The sequence below is a fragment of the Mya arenaria genome, chromosome 12 (genome assembly GCF_026914265.1).
Source record: "Mya arenaria isolate MELC-2E11 chromosome 12, ASM2691426v1".
NCBI lineage: Eukaryota > Metazoa > Mollusca > Bivalvia > Myida > Myidae > Mya > Mya arenaria.
In genome coordinates this window covers 42233406-42256025 of record NC_069133.1, presented here as the reverse complement: position 1 = coordinate 42256025, position 22620 = coordinate 42233406, and the positions used below count along the sequence as shown (strand labels likewise).

Sequence of the window (22620 nt, the reverse complement as noted above, 5' to 3'; positions counted from 1 at the left end):
TACTAGCCATTAACAGATAAAACACGATTAATTTACATGATTTTCAGGAGACCCAATGTACCAGAATGATAAGAAACTAGGACAAGACATTTAGTTTATACAAACTGATTTGATTTTGTTTATTAAGTAGGGGCTATTAGCTGAAGTTTATCCCTCTAGACTGGTTCCTTGGTTAACACCAGTAAAAGTGTCCTTTCTCAGGGGCCAACAGAGTGGGGATGACCTCCTGGCCCCAATTTCTCGAAACTTCTTAAGTCCCTTGTAACAGGATAAAGCTAATCTCACTATTTTTGTTGTTCTATCAAATGCGTTATATTAACTTCTTCAAGAAATTTTAGAAATTATGTAGAATAATCTGTATGATTATCAGAATAAACCTTTTTTCACTTATCAAAATCGATTTTCAGAATGTAATTTGGTTAATTGAAATAAGCGACTTAAGCCTGTTAAGCTTTAGAAGTTTCGAGAAATTGGGGCCTGGGCCTTCCAAAGCCAAAGAAATTTACCAACACCCACTAGAAAGACAGCCCTGCAGACGCAGTTCTTGCTTTAAGATGTAGCTGTATAGAAGCGTTTAGAATGTTGTTAGACAATATGAAGGTGCGTGGTCTATAAGAGTTTCTAAAAACTAAATACAGCGTCACTCGATTGTATACCTCCGACTTGAACCTACCTTAGGAGACTTAACAACCGGATCTAAAATTCCAAGTTCGTCAAAATTATGGTCTAATAACGAATCACTCTTATCCAGCATAAGACTGCCGAATATTTCGTTAGTTAGATCTTGAAGGGAGGAGCTAGTATCGTTGTTAATAGATTTGTTGTTGTTGTTGTTAGTTGGGTTACCAAGGAAACCAAACTTGCTAGTAAACTTATTAGGTAAGGGAGGACGTTTTGGAGTTAATCTCTTCGCTTGGTCTCCGGTCCGCTTAACTGTTAGAAAAAAACGAGGAAAAACACAGGGTTACAATGTAGTAAACATGTTATTATGAGAAACGGTTACACTGTAGAAAAACATGTTATGAGAAATAGAGATTAATAATTAAGAGAGAAAATGACAAAATGCTTTAATGATTTGTGTAGTTTCCCCTGATGGATGTCAATATGATGTGATTACAATCATGAATTCGTGTTAGATAATTACTGGAATGACAGGAAAAAATGGAAATGGCAGTAAAATCGGGGCGTTTATTACAGAACGGAAAATATCATGTGGTATCATCAGAAATTGTAAATGGATGGAAATCATGCCATGACAGTCATAAATTAATGGAGACTGTTGTTTGGAGTGCAATCGTTATCAGGAAAGAATTAGAGGGCAGAGAAAGATACGATATAAAAATCACGTTTCAGTCTCGACATGGTCAATTTGATATTGTTTACTTATAATATGAAATACAATTACTCTAATATATTGGACCGAAAGTACCCATCATTGGATTAGTCCAAAATATCAAAATTATGTAAACATTGCATTAAATTTCTAAAATGACCGACCGACCCTATTTTTTTCCCGCAGACCCAAGACTTTTTTAAGACGTAGTCAGGATTTGTTCCATTATTTCCCTAAAAACAACTCAAAAGAGTGAACTGGTTAATAACAGCTCTCAACATTTTTAGGTTTTTACATTTATTTAGCCACTTATTTTTAATTTTTACAGTCAAAAGGGGCATAACTCAACAATTCCCCTGCGAAAATGATGGCCAATAACCATGGACTACCATGGACTACCATGGTAGTTCATGGTCATATGACCATGGACTACCATGGACTACCATGTTACGTCAAATGGCCGCCCCACGGTATCACACCATGGTAGACCATGGTATTATACCATGGTAGACCATGGTCTACCATGGTTTGATACCATGGTAGCACACCATGGTAGACCATGGTAGCACACCATGGTAGACCATGGTCATAAACCGTGGGGCGGCCATTTGACGTTACATGGTATACCATGAACTACCATGATATATCATGAACTACCATGGTATATGACCATGAACTACCATGATAGACCATGAACTACCATGGTAGACCATGAACTACCATGGTATATGACCATGAACTACCATGGTATATGACCATGAACTACCATGGTAGACCATGAACTACCATGGTATATGACCATGAACTACCATGGTAGACCATGAACTACCATGGTCACATACCATGGTAGACCATGGTCACATACCATGGTAGAATATGGTCACATACCATGGTAGACCATGGTCACATAAATAGGATTGACAACAAACTTAACAAAGATCAAAATCAGTGAAATGGAATTGTATTGATTAAAATATATGTTTATGGCGTCATCTAGTTTAGCATGCCGAGTACTGTATTCTGTTGATATCCCATTTACATGTATATGAGAAGGAAAAAAAAAATGTCTTATTTCTCTGCAATAGCTAACAACTTGTGCCAAACTTTGACTAGAACAAAATTATAGTATATATATATATATATATATATTTAGTATGATATAGGCCTCAAACTGTCCATTATGTAAAATATTGGAGCGTCTTCAATATAGTTCTTAAACTGAAACTGTTACATTTCAAGAACTTGAATTGTTCCTGCACACTTAAAGAGTAGTAAAAGTACAGTTCTTGAACAGTTCAAGAACAATTCATGCACATTTCTTAAATAGTAGTAAAAGTACAGTTCTTGGAACAGTTCAAGAACAATTCATGCACATTTCTTAAAATGTTCTTATCATTTTCTAGTGGTTCTTGTACACGTTAAGAATAGATCAAGTACGGATCTAGAAATGTTCTTGCATGGATTAAAATCTTGAAATCTACCCAGTACATTCCTGACTAGATGTGATAACAATTGTTAAACGATAACGTTTTAGGAACAAATCTTGAACAATTGTTACATTATAACTTTCTTGTTTAAAATGTCAACCACTATTATGAAAGAAATAGTCAACAAGAAAATTGAAAACACTTTCTTATAAGCTCCAGTTTTAGGTAACCAATTTCAATTCTTCATGAAAAGTAGATTACTTTTCTTAACTGCTTCTGTTTTACCACAATGAACATTTTTTTCATTTATGATTATGTATTAAAGTTACAAGTATTGCTCACATTTTACTGCGCTTATGCTGTATGAACGCAGTAGGGTAAGAAAGCAAATGACCCAAGATGCTCTAACATGCTTTATGAAATTTGCTCACATGCCCTACTGCGCTCTTACAGCATAGACGCAAGTAAAACTGTTATCTCTCCTTAATTATATCATTATATTTTTCAAACATGTACTTTTAACCAATGTGCATAAAAACATGGATAAAAAATTCAAACTAACACAGTTGATAAAGTTATTGTATTTAAGAAACAAAAAGTATGCACCTGCACATTAATGGTTCTTAAAGGTAATTCTGGAGTTTAAATGCATAGTTATTAATGACTTAATTTTTTGCATCAGCGCGCCAAACTCAGTTTTGTATTTACTGATAAAAGTTAGTCATACAGTTGTTATTTTGATTCTAGAACGACAGCGTATTAATTGATTCGCATTTATCATTTTCCATGTATCGAGCTTCTTTAGTCCAGCAAATTACTTATCCATGTCAGTGACGTCAAGCGTTTGATGAGAATAACATGAACTATTCATGAATGACAATTTGGACAAATCATGTTCATGAACTTCCACCAAGTTCATGAACTCCTGCTTAGTAAATGAACTTGACAGTTCATGAACATTATTTTTCCAAAATGTCATTCATGAACTAAATTCATGAATAGTTAATGTCATTCGACACAAGGTGATAATTTCATCATTACTACACATCCATTTATAACAGTTTTAATTTCTTATGACGCATATAAACACAATTAGTAAGAAACCATTAAATTGCTCATTTCAGTCCTTGACATTTACATCTAGTCTCTGTACCCAGGTCCCTTTTCCTTATACACTTGATGATGAAACGCATCTGCGAAAAGATTTTTTGCAGTCATTCTTTGCATGATTGTTTTTGTTGAAGTGGTCTTTTCTTAACTCTGGAAGCCTTTCGTTGTCTAAGACTTTGACATCCATCTTCCAACCTGAAAAATATTTCTTTTATTTATTTGTACTGCCAACATTTTCAAATAACTAACGGCCAGTTGGTTATCAAATCAGTGCGAATTAAGATTTCAATGTTGCAGGTATATAAATTAATGATAGCTTATTTAATTCTTTCGAACCAAAGAGCTCAAATTTATTGAGTCTGATTTTTTTTTAAAGATTCTCATTAGTGTTTGTCTGTTACATATAAAATCCACTCCACACATCCAACCATATTGTTTTCAAAACCAGAATGAAAATCTTACCATTTGCTTTAAAAAATAGTCTACTCACTGATGGATTTGACAATTTACGGCTTTGAATGTTTTTCTCCTTCACTGGTTGATTCGTTTGAGGACTGATGATTTATTTGTTAGCTCCTTTGGGTTGGCTAAAATAGACGAAACAACATTTCAGACACTTAACCATAATTTGCTTGCATAGTGGTTATTTAAAAGGTCAAGGGTTGGCAGCGATGCAAAAGTCCATTGAAGGACCAAAATTTAAAAATGTTAAAAAAATCAATTTCTTCTTAGTTTTGAGGTTCAATATTTAACAAGCATGATTCATACCCATTTATCCATTGCAACATGAGAAGCTGTAATTAGGATTTGAGCATATTTTATGATATAAGATTTTATCAGATTTCATATCAAAAAGCTATATTGTCTTTAAACATAAAGAGTATATTTGTGACTGAGTCGAAGTTATTGAAACTGTCCAATCAACAATGTCTTTGTTTTGATTGCAGCTATATTTAAAAAGATATTAACATATTTGTAACCCGGAAATGATCTCTCATCCACTACTTTTCATTATTAACCTGAAGAACTTTTATTTTTTATTTGACAAGATATAATAACGAACTCACAACATTGTTAAATAGGTAGTCTGGAGCATTTTGACATGAAAACAAAGTGATAATGTCAACAGACTTTTTAGAATAAATGTGAAAGTTTTTTTTATAAAAAATATTAATATTCTATTGTAAAATTTGTTAACTCCCTACTAACATGTCGCCAAAAATATATGTTTCACTCCCCTAAAAGATCGTTCCTCAAAACAATAAAAACTTTTTTAAAGGTTTTAGTTTTTGACCTTCCCCACCCACTTTTGCACACAGTGGCTTGATGACAAAGGCTCATTAAAGTCACAATAACAAAATTCAACCAGCCAAAATTATATTTTATACATACTTGAACATGTATATCATCAATATAATACATTGCCATAAACATAAAATGAGATTTGAAAAAAAAAAAATACCCTATACTGTAATATTACATTACAGTATATCATTTTGTGACTTTAATGAGCCTTTGTCATCAAGCCACTGTGCTTTTGCATCGCTGCCGGCCCATTACAATTGATCCTTTTTCTCGACAAAAATAGCTTACCAACGTTAAGAAACAAATTTAAAAGCTGCTTTAATATATATATAAATTAAGTATTAGCTGAACGCTAGTCAAAAACAAGCATTTAACTGTGTTTCTACACAAACGTATTTCGTATGTTTGTCGCGAAAATGTATTACAACAAAACATATTTGCTCATTACTTCAAAATGTTGCTATGTTATTTTAAACAATAATATTAGCGTAAAAGATCGTTATAAACGTTACTGAATTATACTCCTTACATCGCTTGAACTTACCTTAAATAAACGAAACAAGACATCATTTTATTTGGCGCATTATATTTCGACAAAAATGGCGGGCGTTCGAAACTATCTCCGCCAGTGAAGAGCGTTTCGTCTTAAATGCGTAACCGTTAGAATATAGTTATATAGCTACGTTAGAATATGGCTATAGTATTTTGTAAATATTATATTTAACCGGTTTAACAACTAATTAACCAGTGTTGACCACAGGTGCTCGTCACATTGCCTGGATACAGTAATTTTATATAAAATATTTTTTTTTTTTTTTTTTTTTTTTTTGACAAGATAGTGAATATATGTCATTTTAAAAAAAATTCCACATTTTTCATGAAAAAAAGTTACTAATAACTTGACAAAATCTTGACAAAAAATAAATAAAAAAATCTATTAAAAAAAAATATATATAAAAAATATAAATTACTGTATCCAGGCAATGTGACCAGCAATCCATGGCACCTTACATGATACATATGATATATGTGGTGCTTTAATTAAAATAAATTTAATTTTAATGTTCATGTTATTTTGATATGGAATTTTTTTTACGTTTGTTATTTTTTATTTATAATCTTTGGGTTATAACTGGGCCAAATGTGTTACACTAAATGCACCAGCCAGTTGTAACCACAGCTACCTCAACTTCCTGCCTGTTGCTGATGCAACTACTTGTTTTTGTACAAGTTTCCTTTCAAAGACATATGCAGAACATTTTAAGAACTTGCCATGTTCATAAGCTGTTCCTATGATGTGCCAAATTGTTTAAAAAGAACATTTCAAGAACATAAAAGTTCATAAACTATTCTTTAAATGTGCCAACTTGTCTTTATGAACAGTTCAAGAACATTTTAAGTGCAAACACTATTCATGAACTGTTCTTATATTGTACTTAAGACTTTAATATAGAACAGTATTAGAACAACAATAGTCTTTAAAAAATTCAAGAACTGTTCTTAAAAAGTATTCTTGAACTGTTCAAGTACAACTGTTCTTAAAAGTGATCAGTTACTGTTCTAGTACAGTTTTGCATAGTTCTTGAACAGTAATTAAACACAAGAACATCATTTCACAGAGGAATGGAGCATAGATGCTCATTAATGAGCAAATGCTCTATTTCCCACAAATTGTTTTCAAAGGTTTTCAAATTTGGCATTCTTCCTTTCCAATAGATATTCTTCCTTTCCATCAGATGCTTTCGTTGTGGATGAGTCTAAAATTAGCAGAACAGCTGGTAAAGGGTTAATACTGAAACACAACTTCTGTTGTTGACAAGTTGTGTGTTTACTAAATATCAGTAAAGAATAAGACCACATTTATTAAGTTGCTATTTCTGTTATTTACCAAAATCAACAAATCATTTTTAGACTTATCCAAAGTAAAGAATCAGATAAAAAAGGATGATGGTAGACTATGGTAAACTGTCACAGTGGCTGACCATGGTCAACCTTGGTGTACCATGGTAGACCATGGTTGAAATGGTGACTCTCGGAGTAAAACTTTTGTACCATGGTCTACTGTGGGGTTTTTCACGGTACTTGATGGTTGACCTTCAAAAACCATGGTATACCATGGTGATCTTTTTTTGTACCATGGTAGACCATGGTCGACCATGGTCAAACCATGGTATACCATGGTGATATTTTTTTGTACCATGGTAGACCATGGTCGACCACGGTCGACCATGGTAGACCATGGTCGACCATGGTCCAGGCAATGATTTTCCCACGGTACTTGATGGTTAACCATGAAAAAACATGGTTGACCGTCAAAAACTGTCAAAAACCATGGGGACCATGGTCGACCATGGTCATTATTTCGCCGGGGTTATACTGGTAAGAGCCTGAGTTATTTGCCTTGCTTAAACATGTGTGTATTATCAACCAAGATTTATTTAAATATCTTGAACGGATTTTGAATTATAGCCATAGGTTGAAGATTTTACACAACAATGACAAGAACAACAACACCAAGGCCATGACAAAACCTCAACTTTTTTCTTTGAAAAACACCCGAGCTGAAAAGGATAAATTAAATACCAGGCAAATAAAAAAGTCTGTCATTTACATTATAACCTCTTATCTACAGCTCATTTGAAGGCATTATATAGGCTTGCAGAGGTTAACAAGTATTTATGAGTATCATTCTATGGCTTCTTGTGATCAAAAACTTCGGAAAAGTCTTGGCTTGTTCCTGGGAAATATCAGTATTTCACGATGTGCAATGTTGAATAAGGCAATTTAGTGAAGCTGGGATGGATCGTAAACGATAAACTCTAGTAATTAAGGGGATTGTCAACAGGAAATCATGATCAGCTTTATGGCACTTTAGTCTTTAAACCTGCAGTCAATTACGTTATTGCACATGTTAAAGCTGATCAAGCAAAAATTAATGTCAATTTCGATCTATAACATAAGAAATAAAAAATATAAACGTGACAAATGTTTTGCTGCTTAATCAAATGCCGTCATAAAACAACGCGTGTTTGATGTTGCCTTCATTTTCTTTATTTATCTCTTTTATTTACTCATGAAGGCGAAAAGGTGAAACCCTTAGGAATAAAAGTAAAAGAATAAAACAGATCTATTTAAAAGGAAGCATTACAGCTACAACTTGAAGTACAAGTTCATAGATGCCAATTAGTACCAAGTATATCATGCGCATGCACTCTTTTTCGATTATTTGCGTATATGACTCTCGAGTTAATGGGCTGTCATACTCAATGATCTAACTATAAATTTGTTTAATTTGTGTAATACATATCCTTATAATACAGTTTTTTCTTGAAACTCAGTAAGTAAATCACAAATTATGATAGCACAGTTTAATAAATTAATCGATTCAACTACAATTAGGCTAAAGAACAAAACAAGGAGTGCACAAATACTTGGCTCTGATTAGTTGTTTTGAAAAGAAGTGGAACATTAAAAAAAAATCTTGATCTTTCTAAACACTGCTCTGATTACGGTACAAGAAAATTCACTCTGCGTTAGGAAAACCAATTTTCATGGACACTTGGCTTCAACATTATTTACAAACTTCAGTCACACAAGTAACGACACAAATTTAAGACAATAACGTCAATGTGTAGCGTGCAAAAACCATATCAGACTGACTTTAAATGTGCATACACACGTTTCTCCTGTTAATGAGAGAGACTTTTGAAATAGCGTTCACCTTTGGAAAAAAAATAGCACATCATTACATCATTACTCAGAAAAACCAACACATGATACAATTAAAATGGCTGCCCTGTAACTTACAGGTGAAACAGGCATTTAATTTGCTTTTGAAAATGTTTTTGAACTGGATACGTAAGATAACAGATTTATCTTTCCAGTTAAGGTGTTTTAGATGAAAAATACGCTGTATTCTAAAGTCACCTACATAAGGCCAGAATTTGGACTCAAATGTTTAAAATTATATAATTTATAACGATTGTTAAGAAAATTATGAAAACTTATACTAAGTCACTCTCGTTGGCACTATATTGCCTGAGAGTGTGGTCTTGTGTTGTGGGGAAAACCCTAAGAAAACCCACTCGTCCGGGTTGGTGAAAAACTCAAACATTCAGACTCAAATGTGTTGGGTTCCAAGGAGCATCAGTTTAAACTTGAATCTATGAGCTAAGCAGTGGCAGATCCAGGAATTGGCGTAAGAGGGGGTGTTACCTAGGGTCAAAAGCTTTTGACATTCGCCACTCCCTCAGAACCGAAGTTCAAATGGTTAAAAATATTTGGGTTTTTTTTTGGGGGGGTACTCCCTGGAGAAAACAATTTCAAGTGGTAAATGAAGCATTTTTAGCTATTTTATTACTATTTCTCTGAGACATAAACAAGTAAGAAAGTAAGTCAATTTAGATGATTTAGGAGGGGGATCATTCCTAGGATTCCCGATGAGAAAGTCTTATGAATTTCTTCAAAGTAAATGTTGATATTAAGTTAATGAACAATATGTCATGATAATGTCTAAATGTCAAAGCAATATTCTCTAAGACATCTAAATTCTAAAAAAAATCATTTGGACTTGCATAAGCCGAGTTATTGACGGTTTTACACTTTAATGTAATTGTGCTAATTGACTTCACTGTCAATTTTTCTTTTCGATTTAACAGGAGTGAACAGGTTTCTGTATAAACAATATAACAATATTCCCTATTTGGCATGTAATGAAAATAAAGTGCATTGGAATTAGTTATTTGTTAAAGCATTTGATGCGGGAGATGAATACTCCCCTCCCCGTAATTCTTAATTAATTGGAATTTAACCAGCATGATGCATACGATTTAAAACTTGATGTCTGTATCTGAAATGCCAACGATATTGACCCCTGCCACTGTTACAATAATGGAACAGTTCTGAGAAAAGTTGGTCTTTGGAATAATATGTGATTGGGCCTAAAAAAAAAAAAAAATGTCCGTTTCGGGTAACCCGACCCTACCTATAAAAATGCGCCGACCCTAACTATTTTTTTCCGTTTCTGAGCAAAAAAAATATTCGTTAGCGAATAGAGAGTTACAAAGGGCGGAAAAATGCAGATTTTAATCAGAATTATTGTTTATATGATAAAACAAAGTCAGGCAATGACAGTAATGTAGGAAAGACTACCATGTGCAAGAAAACACTCTGAACTTACGACAGATTTTGAAAATAATAATAAAAAAATCAAAAAAAATCCCTACCTACCCTACCTAGAAATTTTGGGAAGGTTACCCGAAACAAAAATTTTTTTTTTTTGGGCCTTGTAAAAAAGTAATGGGTATGCATGACAGTGACGTCAACCATGTCAACAACAAGAATCTGAGCACTGACCCCGTTGGTATTTTGTAACCACACGCCACGCAGTCTTTTCAAGTTGAACAATGAAATGCAGGGAATTTTGACCAATGAACCTTTAGAATACAACTTGCATTTTCAGCCAAAGAGATTGCAGATAGGCAACCATTAAGTAGTAGACTTGATCATTAAGAATTTCAACGTTCAACACACCCCCTGTGACAGATTTGCATCGACAATGTATCAGCCAATAAGGTTGCATCCTAAGTCAGTTAGAGGAAATGACAGTTGTGGCAAGTTATTTTACCCCCCCCCCCCCCCCCCCCCCCCATGCAATGGCAAAGTTACAACCCGGACAAGCCAAAATACAAGGACGTTTGACCAATGACTCTTTGGTGTGACACTAGTTTAAATCAATTTCTTCCAAAGTTGATTGGACAAAAGTTGTAAGCTTCTAGAATCATTCTAGAGTCCATTTCCTTGGTAGGAACATTGAGTACTGGTGTCAATTCTCAAGGGCAATGAGAGATACCCCTTAGTGGTTAAAAAACCCAAAACATATTGAGTAAGAGACGGGTACCTTTACCACTAGACCACTCTCACACTCTTACTGTCAGTGACCTTGACCTTTAACAGCCATTGGACCTGCACGCAACATGCTGACTTCTTGTGGTGAACATTAATTTTTGTGCTAAGGCCAAGTTTCCAGTCTGGGAATCCGCTTACGGGAAGCTAGGCATAGTTGTTACAATTGGGTTTCCATGTATTATGTACGTGCATCTATCCATGCATTCATCTGTCAGTTATGCAATGCGTATGCCGAGCTCCCCATAAGCGGATAGACAATTGAACTTAAAGCTTTTCTATGTCCAGAATAAGCAAGAAATTTTGTACCATTTATATATCTTTATTGTACAACAATTCATTTTTAGTGAGATTTCAACTTTGGCAGTAATGTTTTCATCGCTTTTAAACATTAGAATCCGCCGACTAAATCCATTAGCAGAGACATGAACATAAACACTAAGTCCTTTTCTGTGCTTAAAATTCACAAAATCCAAAGGGAGACATTTCATTAAGTGCTTAAAACCATTTAATGAAATGTTATCTTAAATTTGAAACTAATTAAAAATTGAATCGCTCTAAAGCTGTAATAATCGTCGCAGAATTATTTCCGTAGTGGGGCCAAATTGTCAACTGAAGTCACTTGTCACTCATACCTTAGTGCATAAACAATTGTAAAAGTGCAGTTCTGTTCTGAAGCCAGATTAATGGGTTTTCTCGTTTTATTCACTGGTGAAAACTCTGTTCACGTAAATAAACGAAACATTTGTCCAGAAAATGGATCAGCAATTAAGACAACAGTAAAAAGCATTAGTGATAATGTTCCCGATTCTTAAACTCTGGGGAAACCTAAGAAAATATACATGTATGGCCTTAATAGGGACAGGGTCGTAAAGATGGATTATACGATGTCACGAACAGGCATAAAATAACAAAATCATCTGTAATTTGCTAAAAATAAACATAAATTCGATAAAACTTCTGAAGATGACTCGCGATATATATTATAACATAGAACGTTGTTCAAGCTGTAGAATCATTTTCGATCATGACTTTTGAAACAGAAAGTCTTTAACAAAGTGATTAACATATTTAAACAGTATTTTTTTCTAGAAAGAGACGGAAGAAAGTTTTTTCCTGTTTTTAAATTATTTTGTTAAAGATGCACCCTCCAGATTGACCGTTTTGACGTTTTTTATTCTTTTTGCCTGAATGTCTGGAAACCAGTGGCACATTTTGATATTTTATAGCTAAAAGCGTAAATAACGCTTTATGAAAAATCAAAGTTTCAGCATTTTCCCAAACAATTGAGATCTGTTCTATTGTGAGTTATCTTACATGACTGCCTGAATTGAAGGCATTGCTACCCAAATCAGCTGATTCTGAGACAAGAATTTAAAAAAATGTCAAAACTGTCCATCTGTGATAGTGCAGCTTTAAAAGGTCACACAACACTAGTTTTAACGACAAAGAAAACAAATATATGCCATCGACGCTGATAACATCAATGACTGTAGCATATATTATTTCTCAGTTTAGATCCAAGAACTAACACGAAATGAAAAGAATGCACTACATGTCTCCACATCGGTATGTCCAGAGAATTTAGTCCTAAGGTGTATAACCTGATTCAATTTCAAAGCAAAATTATGACAAAAGAAAACACATATACAGAATTCTTTTTATTCTTTCAATCAGCACATTTAATAATATAACATAGCTTTGAAACACATCAGAAAAGAAATAAAGAGTATATACAACAGTAAGTCAAAGAATCCAACCGTAAGAATCGATCAATAGATAAAGGAAAAGAGGCTAGGTTTATGTAGTGGTGAATTAATACATGAATCACTAAGATTTAAGGCCTATTATTCATGCAGGTTAGTTAGTTGAATCTGATTATATGATATGATATGATTGTTATATGATGTTTCTACTGATTCAAACATGAATTAATACCCTAGCTATAAATTTTTGCTAAATAGATTATAAATTATAACATTTAAAAAATGAAATTTGTTTATTAGCTAAAAGCTGGGGTGTTATTCTTTATGAATTTATAGCTGGGGTAATATTCTTCATGAAAGTGTTAGAACTAGCCAGAACATACATATCATGATGATAAATAATATAATATAAATACATAGCTGCCAACCATTATATATTGCACATAGCGGAGATCATTTTATAATTGAAAGGGAGAGCATTCATGTTATTTAAATCTTGTACAGAAAGAGTAGATTTAACTCCCTTTTCACCTTTATCACATAGTACAAAGAATTTTCTTTTTTCCAACTAATATCCATTCGTAACAAAATGTCTAAATAAAGATTAGGAAAATCTTTACACAAAAGAAACAAAAAACAAATAGCACCATTGAAAACAAAAACTAAAGAATTTGTCTTTGGCCAATGAACATTGCTGGCCCCTTTTTCTTGCCCCTAATCAAGGCTAGTTTCCCTGAGACCACAAGACCCTGTTTAGGCCCCCTACAACACCGCTAACTGGGTGAAATACGTACCAGGGGTTTCCGTAGGGGGTTGCAAGAGAACAATTACACGCTGGCTGTCAATTGACGAGACAATATCATCGAGGCATAGAGACTCAGACTGGCCACACTGAAAAACGAAAAAACATAACATTAACTTATTATCATTGTTTTTTCCACAAAAATTTGAAGTCTCCAATTATTTTAGATATGCTCAGCAAAAAAAAACTCTTTTGTTTTATGAATTTTCATAGCGAGCTTAGTTTGGTCCTGTTATAAGAGACTTTAGAAATTGGTTGATGAAATCGATATAAAAATAAAACTCCCTACACTTACCAAATGAACGTCAATCGTTTCCATTCTGAAGCCGTATTTGTTGAGAATTGGTTTGAACACATCACGAATAAGTCGGTTTGGTTTCGCCTTGACGCCGATACATTTCTTGTTTGGTAGATCCATTCGAAACAGCACTCGACGTTCAATAGTAACCTCCTTCGAACCGAGTGTTGAAATATCCTCGTTCAAGTTCAGGGGCTGTAAAGGACAATGTAAAATTGTAACTACTAGATGTTAAAAATAAATAAGGGATTAATGAAATGCTTTTGTGAAAGATATATTTACTTATTTGAATCAAAAGATTTGACTTTAAACAGTTTACTCCAATAAGAATCTAAAGTTTTAATCTTAACGTATAAAGCAATAATGTGTTATACCTTATCAGATCCAAGCAGGAACACATCAACGCTCGCAATTGACAGACTTCTTTTCTCGCACAGTTTCCCAAGAATGTGGTGGATAGACTGCCCATGACGCGTGCCGACAACAGTGGTAGAGCCGTCTGGCATGATCACGCGACAAAAACGAGGCTGCTCAGCTTCTTCATCTATCGTTGCAGGAACCTGTGAAATAGAACAAGATAAGATAATGTTTATTTTGAATCGGCAAAACTGTATCAATACAACATAGGCTTGTGTGAGCTTTTGAACTGATTATTTGCAAGCTGTTTTGTTTTTTGTAGTCTGCATATGATTGACTGTTAACATGGTTTCTAAAGCAATTCCACTCATTTAACATGCAAGAAAAAGTTCAAGTTTCAGTGAAGTAATAAAAATTTTACTCGGGGAAATCTGTGACTAATCCCATTTTCACAAAACCATATCTATGGCTGAGTTACACAAATATTTCCTTAACAGATGTGCCAAAAACATTTAACTTACAGCAATCTGAGCCAAATCTCGTTTTGAAGCCACCGTATCAATAGTGGTGGGGGCGTTACACTTCAAAGGGAGATCATTCATGTTGTTATCTTTGTTGTCTTTGCTGGGTTTCAGGTTCTTGGCATCGTTTTCATTTTTCTCATTCTTGTTTCCCTGCTTTTTGGATTCTGAAAATTGTAAAGAAAATACTTAATGAAGAGAAAATAGAGTATAAATAGAGATACTAAAGAGAGACTATGAGAAAGTACCCCTGGTGGGGATTAAATCCACGACAACTTATGTAAAAGGTAGACACCTATATCAATAGACCGCTCCCACTTTTTATATTTAAAATTTCAAAACATTATTTTTGGTATTGTAAGTTTCCTATTGTGATATGTCATGTAATAGGATAAAATTAAAATTTCACAGCATTGATTTTTAAGGACATCAATAATTTACGTACTCTGTCTCCATGGCAGAAGAGATCGCCGGCGTCTCTCCTTATTTTCCTCCGTCCCGTCCTTCCCATTTTTTCCCTTCTTCTTTCCAGCTTCAGTATTTCCTGTTGCTAGAACCTGCAAAAGGGAGATAATTTTTAATGACGAAAATAAGTCAGTTGTTTCCCTTTGATAACCAATTTAGGGAATTTAGAGAATATAAAATTTAGAGAACAATTTTTTAAGATCCTTTTCCAAACTTTTAACAAAATGTTTATAATTGAAAATATTTCTTCTCCTCAAATATTAATCTGGAACATCTCTTACCTGTCGTGGGTCAGTGGATGTGGCCCCAGGCATTTTAAGTGCCTGACCCTCCATCTCAGCCATCATGTATGAGCGGTAGACCTCAGACTTGAGGAACCGGACATAGCTGTCTTGCTTCATCAACTGGTAGATCTGAATGAGAGACATAATAGAGATGAAATTTCACCAAATAAAAGGTAGCATAATATGATCCCTTATAGATCTACATGAGAAACATACCTCTCAAATGACACTAAATGTACCTCACCTAAACCCTGAGGTTTGTTTTGTGTACAAAATTATTTAATGAAACTGATGTCGATTCAGTTTGTGTTTGATTAAAAAACATATATGTACATAAATTTTGTGTTCCAAGGGATTTTAATCTTTTCATCGGTTTAACATCTTTAATAATTCAAATCTGCTAGGCGGAGTGTAAATGATCGTATTTGTCAATTGTACCATCATGTTACATTAATTCAAAATGGACTCTAGACTCACGTGTTGCTGTGCCTGTAAAAAGATGGTGGGTGGAGGATTGTCCACGGTCAGCTCCGCTTCCACGCCCTTACGTAACGCACTGTCGATGTTCACTGGGTCAGAACTGTGCATGGCTACGTGTTTGTCGTAAACCTCACGAGCCTTTGCCTTACGCTGTAATATGATAAACACCTTGTTAAATATTGTCTTAAACATAAAATTGACAATATTATGTTAATAAAAATTAACTTAAATTTATTCAACTGTTGCTATTGTTGTAAATCCACTTCCTGAGAAACAAAATATAATTCTATACCATGTTTTTATTGAAAAGTTCACACTTTATCATCAGATTTGTGTTAGATTGTCGGATGACCAAATTCAGACTTGATTTAGCCCATCAAAAAAATGTTGTGAGATATTTGATAAAAAATCAAGCTTTATTAACATACCAGCTTAGGGTCGGCAATGTTGCGATAGTCCTCACAGGTTTGCCAGAATTCAATATTTTCTTCGCTGAACTCTTTCTTAAGGAATTCCTGAAAATGTAAAAAATACAATCTTAATATATTACTTGAACTAAAAATACAGTAAAATGTTAACATGGGTGTCATCAATCCTGATCTTATCAAAATAACTTTGATAAGCATCAAAATACTTGAGGGATTATGAGCAAGATTGAATTTAACTTAATTCATGAGTTTTAAGATTTATGATGCTATGAATAAATTATCATTATATCAACCATTAAATAAATGTTTTATCCATAATAAATAAAGTTGTTTTCATAATAATGACATACCTTAAAGACAGCGATGCCAACACGATCCCTGAGCAGCTTGTCGAAGTTGACGGCCCACGATGTGACACGCCCCACCTCTTCCCGTTCCGTTGCTGTGGCAACATGGCTCACGATGCTGTTCACGCTGCTTGCCGATGAGAGCTTGTTGGGCGTTGAATCCTGGTCAAGCACAACCAGTGACTGCAAAGAGAGAAAAGTAAAAGTTGTTACACAATCTTAAAAGAATATTGTATAGTATAAATTCATTTTCAATAGTGGTAATAGAGTTCATAGTCCTATATTTTAGTATTCAATATATATGAACATGTAACTAAAGAAATCAAAACCTTTCAAAAATATCAAAGAGTTTTCTTCGACCTCCCCTGTTCAAATTTTGTATAAAAATATTCAAGAAATGCTGTCGTTGTTATTTTTAACAACAGCATGAAAGCACAACCAAATTGTAATGCTTTTTGATGTTGGGAAGATAGCTTTGGTTTTCCTTTTAAGTTTGTCCCATGTTAATAAATGTTAAGAAATCACTTGTATATCATCTTTGATCTTAAATACTATAACAGTCCTTGTATACCTGCAGAATGCAGCCTTGTTTTATTGAGAAAAATTCCAAGTCATATCCTTCAGTATTAAATATCCACTTGTTCATTTCATTCATAAGCATTTCAATTCTTCTGTTCACCTACTTTTTCATAAAATGTGTTTGATGTTATTTTTTTTGAAACCTTGAAAATAAATAGATTTAGACCAAATTCTTTTACAGTATTCAATTTGTTTGTCCGACATGCATTAAATCTTTATAAGCTCTGCAAAAGATGTTTTTCACAAATTGGTAATGATCAAAGTGCTTTAACCAAGCTTTTAATACACAGGTTACTTCTTTCAAACCTATAATCCTATCAGTCTAAACACCTGAAGACGAAACATCAAAGGAAATTTATGGAATTACAAAAAAAAATGTGTTGCTTAAATTCTTAAATTTCATAAAACAACACCATGTCGGCTACATGTACTCACTTGATTCAGTTTTGTGCTAGCATAATTTTTAGCACAGTATTTTTCATACAGTCTGTTATCATACAGTTGCTGTACAGTAAGTCCCGATTTTCTCCTAATAGATTTGATATTTTTGTGATCCTTTTTTGCCTGAGCAGACTTTTCCCATAATTCCTCAGAAAAATGAGGCAGACTCATGTTCATCATGGCGTTGTCCAAACAATTTTGGTTAATATCCAAAATGTCCCCATTCTCAGGGATTGCTTCCTGAAGGCACTCAGAGCGTCGCTTTTGTTTCTGCAACTTTTTGTATATCTTTGAATAGCCATCTTTGCGATAACTCGCAGCCCCAATGAAACTTATATCCAAGAACATAGTTCCAGCCTGTATGTACAATTATTCTTAAAAAATATTTCAATCTAAAACAATATAGCACTGTTTCATCAGAAACAGCTATCCATTAACTAAACTAAATCTATCACAGGCAGAACAAGAATGTTTCACAAAGGCACACAGTACACACTTGAGAAATATATGCATATGACATAAATTAACAGTTATGTGTGAAGTTTATATAGCCACATGTGGAAGGAAACATTTATCTGATAATTGCTCAAATTTTCCTGACATTGACATGATAGAATACACACCAGCTATTCAATTCCTAGAGGTAAAGTGTGACTGCTTTTCACACCTGATTATCAAATTGTGCCACCATTGAGTGAACAATGCAGTAGTGAACTTTGGGGATGCTTGAGTGACAGACTAATTGAAATCATCCATAAATAGATTGCATTAATTAAGTTATCTAGGCTTGGGGCTGGAGAAAGAATTTCTTTCTTTCAATACAAGTAATTCACATGGTAAGAAAAGTGGCAACACACTTGATCATGGCATAGATGTATTTACAATGAAGCAGTTGATAGTTTTACAACAGGCTGATAACAAAAGACAGGTGGATGATCACACTTATCTTTTGACAAAATACTTGGCAATTTTACAATGCCCTTAAAGAGAAAAAATACTGGTAATCCATACTGAAATCAACACTTCTTTTAAAGCCAAAAATCTTATCTCAGGAGACTTATTACCATGAAAATAAAAAATGCCATTTGTACTAAAAAATAATTCATTCCCCTACAAAATTGTGTCAAAAAACTAAATTTCTTCTGCCAAATAAATACAAGTAGATAATGTATTCTACAAATGCAGTCTATTGAAATATCAGGAGTTTAGAAAGATGCTTCAACCTTCACAATTTGGTAAAACCTGATTCCATTGATACCAACCCATTTATTATGATTTAAAAATCTGGTTATAACTACATTGCAATTGTACTCACTTGGAGTCTCATATCTATTTATGAAATATCATTTTTCATAATGTTTTCCCACGATATAATGACTATTCTTATGTACCTGGTTTGAAGTTTGTTTGCTTATGCAAATAAACAAACAAATAAAGCAAAATTCAATAAATATTTCATAATAATTCACAATTTGGAAAGAAAAAATTGCAATAATAAAATTTCACAATACTTACTTGTTTGATTAAACTAGCCAGTTCGCGTTCGTTCAATTTTGCCAGTAAAATATGCATGCTTAAGAAATAATTTCCTTCACTTTCTTACAATACACAATGCATATAAATAATGTTCAGAATTGAGTCAATATTTATTTCACATTACTGAAAGTATGACCATATATGTGTACAAGTATTAAGTTTTTTTCAACTGATGACTGACTCACAATGACTTCTTTATATATGTATACATTAAATATTAATTACCCATTCACTGGCCATCATTATACACCTCACTTATCACGTAACGATCCAATCAGTGACCATCATTACCCAAATAATTAATTAACCCGCCCATCCTCAAAAACCCAACCCCACAAAACTAGCCAAATAGCCACCTAGATGATAGATAAAAAAGTAAAAAATATAAGATTTGGGGTGATAACTGACCTCATTAATTATAAGCTATTATCACACAGATTTGACAATCTTAATTTCTTATCATCATTAAAGGGTCCCAGCTATCTGCTAAACTAATCACCTTATCCCCCGAATATCACACCCAATTTAGGAGGTGCTCTTGTAAGAGGGCAGAGCATCTGTAAGATTAAATGCTACCTTCAAAGAGTTTTTTCTTCCTTTGAAGTCCATTTTGGTCATTTATTTTAATAATTGATAGCAATCCTTTTTTGAAGGTGTGAGACAAAAAATTGGGCAGAAATATTTTTACCAACAAGAAATATGATATCATATGTATGCTTTAGTCACAGAACACATGACTTTAGTTATAAAACTGGTGTTATTTCTAAAAGGTTAGTTTATTTCCCAAATATGCTTTAAGTATGGATGGAAGACTTTAATATACATAAGGTAACTTATATTTAACATCACAATGAGTAAAGATGCCCAGTCATGTAACATTAAGCTCGGCAGAGCTATCTAGTGACGAAGAAAGAAACCTAATTATATATAAATTATTTTAAAGGCCATGGAAAGTACCTACCCGGTATGCCTACCAATCCACATTAATATTGGGTGTTGTTCAATTTTTTGATTTATAGTTTGGAGCATCTCACAGCACAACAATTATCCTTGAAAAATTGAAGTAAATTAAAAACATGTTCACCAGTGTGTAACTATTGCAGTAAACTTCTTAAGGAAGGTTGCAGTATAAAATTTCCATTGAAAATATGTTCAATTGACTTCCTGAAATTTAGTATACCCGACAAGCATGAAGCACAAACTGTTTTTTTTTTCAATCACAAGGGGGTGGGGTCGGAGTATATCAACTGTTTTGTACCTCTGGCGCTTACTGTCCAATGAGTTAGATATGTGTATGTTGAAATATCGTGGGCAATATTATCTGCACTGTACTTAATATATGGTAAGACTGGTTATCACTCTGATGTGAGAAATACCCCCATAAAAAAAGCAAAGCGAACACCCTCAAATATGGTAAGCATAAGTCAGACTCTGGATTAGAGGATAGCAGTTTTAGTCCCGAATCAGAGCTTAACCCTGATTAATACTGATTGTGATCCAGGAATGGTTAACTGGAAATTTGATCACACTGCCTTTTTTACCGGGCCCTCAGACCACTTCTCTAAAGTAAAGGGCATTAGAACTGCATTAGCCCTTTGACAGTGGAAAAGAATGGGAAATTTTCAAAATATTAATTAAATTTTCAACCACTGGGTTACAAGTTTTGTCAATGTTAATCAGCACTATTAAAAATACATTCTATCATGTCTATTTATATTCCCTTGCATAAATTTAAAGGATAACTGTATTCCATGAATTTTTAAAAAGGCTTATCCTGGATGGGAAATTTGGACTCTCATGGCGATGAGAAAGGGGGACTGCAACCCATAGTCAGCCCAAAAAATAGTAAATTAAGGGTCATTTTTTAATGGAACCTAGTGTTGTGTTTAGATGGCCCCTGATACTGTGATCCCTAAAACAAATGAAAAGGCCTCTGTCCTGACTGCCTGTCAATTGGACACACCAAACTTGATGCTGGCAATGTTTTCAACTTTGTGTCTAGATGGCCCCTGATACAGATTGCTTAGTGACAGCGTGGGAGGGGGAGAACATCTCCTGCCTGTCACACAAACATACAGAACAAAACACTGGCATATTTACAACCCTTCAACACTCACCTAGGCACTGACAGGGGAGCTTTTGACACCTTTCGATTGCAAGAAAATTAACTCATAACAATATTAATTCATTAAAACTGATTTAAGTTATCAGATTTGATCGTTTTGTGACAACACAATTGTCTGTGATGAGAGCAGTTCTTACTCCATATTGCTCCATTCAGCTTTGCGAAAAAACACATTTATCAAGGACTGGATTGTCATGGCAGCTGAAGGGCTTAAACACTTTCAGCAACGTGTTTGGGGACTCTTTAGACCCCCCTCCCATGGGAATCAAACGGGGCAAACACATGTTTAGTCTAGTTTAGTTCAGTCTGATGCATGGTCGGTCACATTGTGTACAAAACTCAACTATGGAATTCTGTCTCTTGTTAAACTGAAGGGACAATGTCTTCAGATGCTTCTGAGGTCTGAGGGTGTTTTTTTTCACAAATTGCCTAATTTATGAAAATACATGTTTATTTGAAAAGACAAATATTCCAAAATAGCAGGACTGGTACATGTTTGCTTTTCACTAATAAAAGCAAAACATGTTGCATCACCCATGGGGTGTTTGGTTTCGGGGTGTTTAATCCACCCATTTAAAAAACTTGTTTATATCTTAGGAGGTGTTTCTTCTGCCTTGTAAAACTGATGAGAAGCTTTTGTTCACCTATACAAAAATAAGCGGTAGGTGTTGTCAGAGAAGGTGTTTTTTCCTACACTCCATATAAACAAATTGTTCATATAAATGCACATGCCTAAACAGAATTGCAGGGGTATTTTTTGACGGGTGTTTTGTCCAATTGTGGGACGTGAACAAGGCTTTATCTGACTTTAAAAATGCAACTTAATTAGGCCATAATCATAAAGTTTGTTAGGCCAATTACTCAACACACATTTTCAAGGGAGCGATAATCATTGCAATAAGAGGAATGAATTTGTTTAAATTTTAATAGATGAACTATAACCAACTTATAGTTTATTGTTGAATCTCTGGTTAGTAGAAAATTAAGTGCGAAGTAATTTTCGCTGTCACGGCCCAATGTTTGGATCAATTTAGTCAGATGCACCAATAAACAGAGTATACAAAATACTTGGCTCTGATTGGCCTGTTGGAAGCAATAAACTATACAAACATATACAGGAAGTATTTTTTCCTTTTCATACACGTCAGTAAATACGAAACTAACTAATTGCA

At 33.9% G+C, this 22620-nt stretch overlaps 1 protein-coding gene across 7 annotated transcripts in view; it reads right to left on the bottom strand.

Moving 5' to 3' along the window:
* Positions 1 to 22620, bottom strand: part of LOC128211188 (regulator of G-protein signaling loco-like) — a 62112-nt gene that overhangs the window by 5749 nt on the left and 33743 nt on the right. For 4 of the 7 annotated variants that reach the window (XM_052915654.1, XM_052915650.1, XM_052915651.1 and 1 more), the window contains 10 exons: positions 16771 to 16950; positions 16421 to 16507; positions 15990 to 16142; positions 15510 to 15641; positions 15209 to 15320; positions 14764 to 14930; positions 14260 to 14445; positions 13883 to 14080; positions 13580 to 13676; positions 674 to 933 (listed from right to left, as the gene is read on the bottom strand). In XM_052915654.1, coding sequence (XP_052771614.1) covers positions 674 to 933; positions 13580 to 13676; positions 13883 to 14080; positions 14260 to 14445; positions 14764 to 14930; positions 15209 to 15320; positions 15510 to 15641; positions 15990 to 16142; positions 16421 to 16507; positions 16771 to 16950 — 1572 coding nt within the window. The remainder of the gene's footprint in view (positions 1 to 673; positions 934 to 13579; positions 13677 to 13882; positions 14081 to 14259; positions 14446 to 14763; positions 14931 to 15208; positions 15321 to 15509; positions 15642 to 15989; positions 16143 to 16420; positions 16508 to 16770; positions 16951 to 22620) is intronic. The other 3 variants (XM_052915657.1, XM_052915656.1, XM_052915653.1) reach the window with 2 other exon arrangements.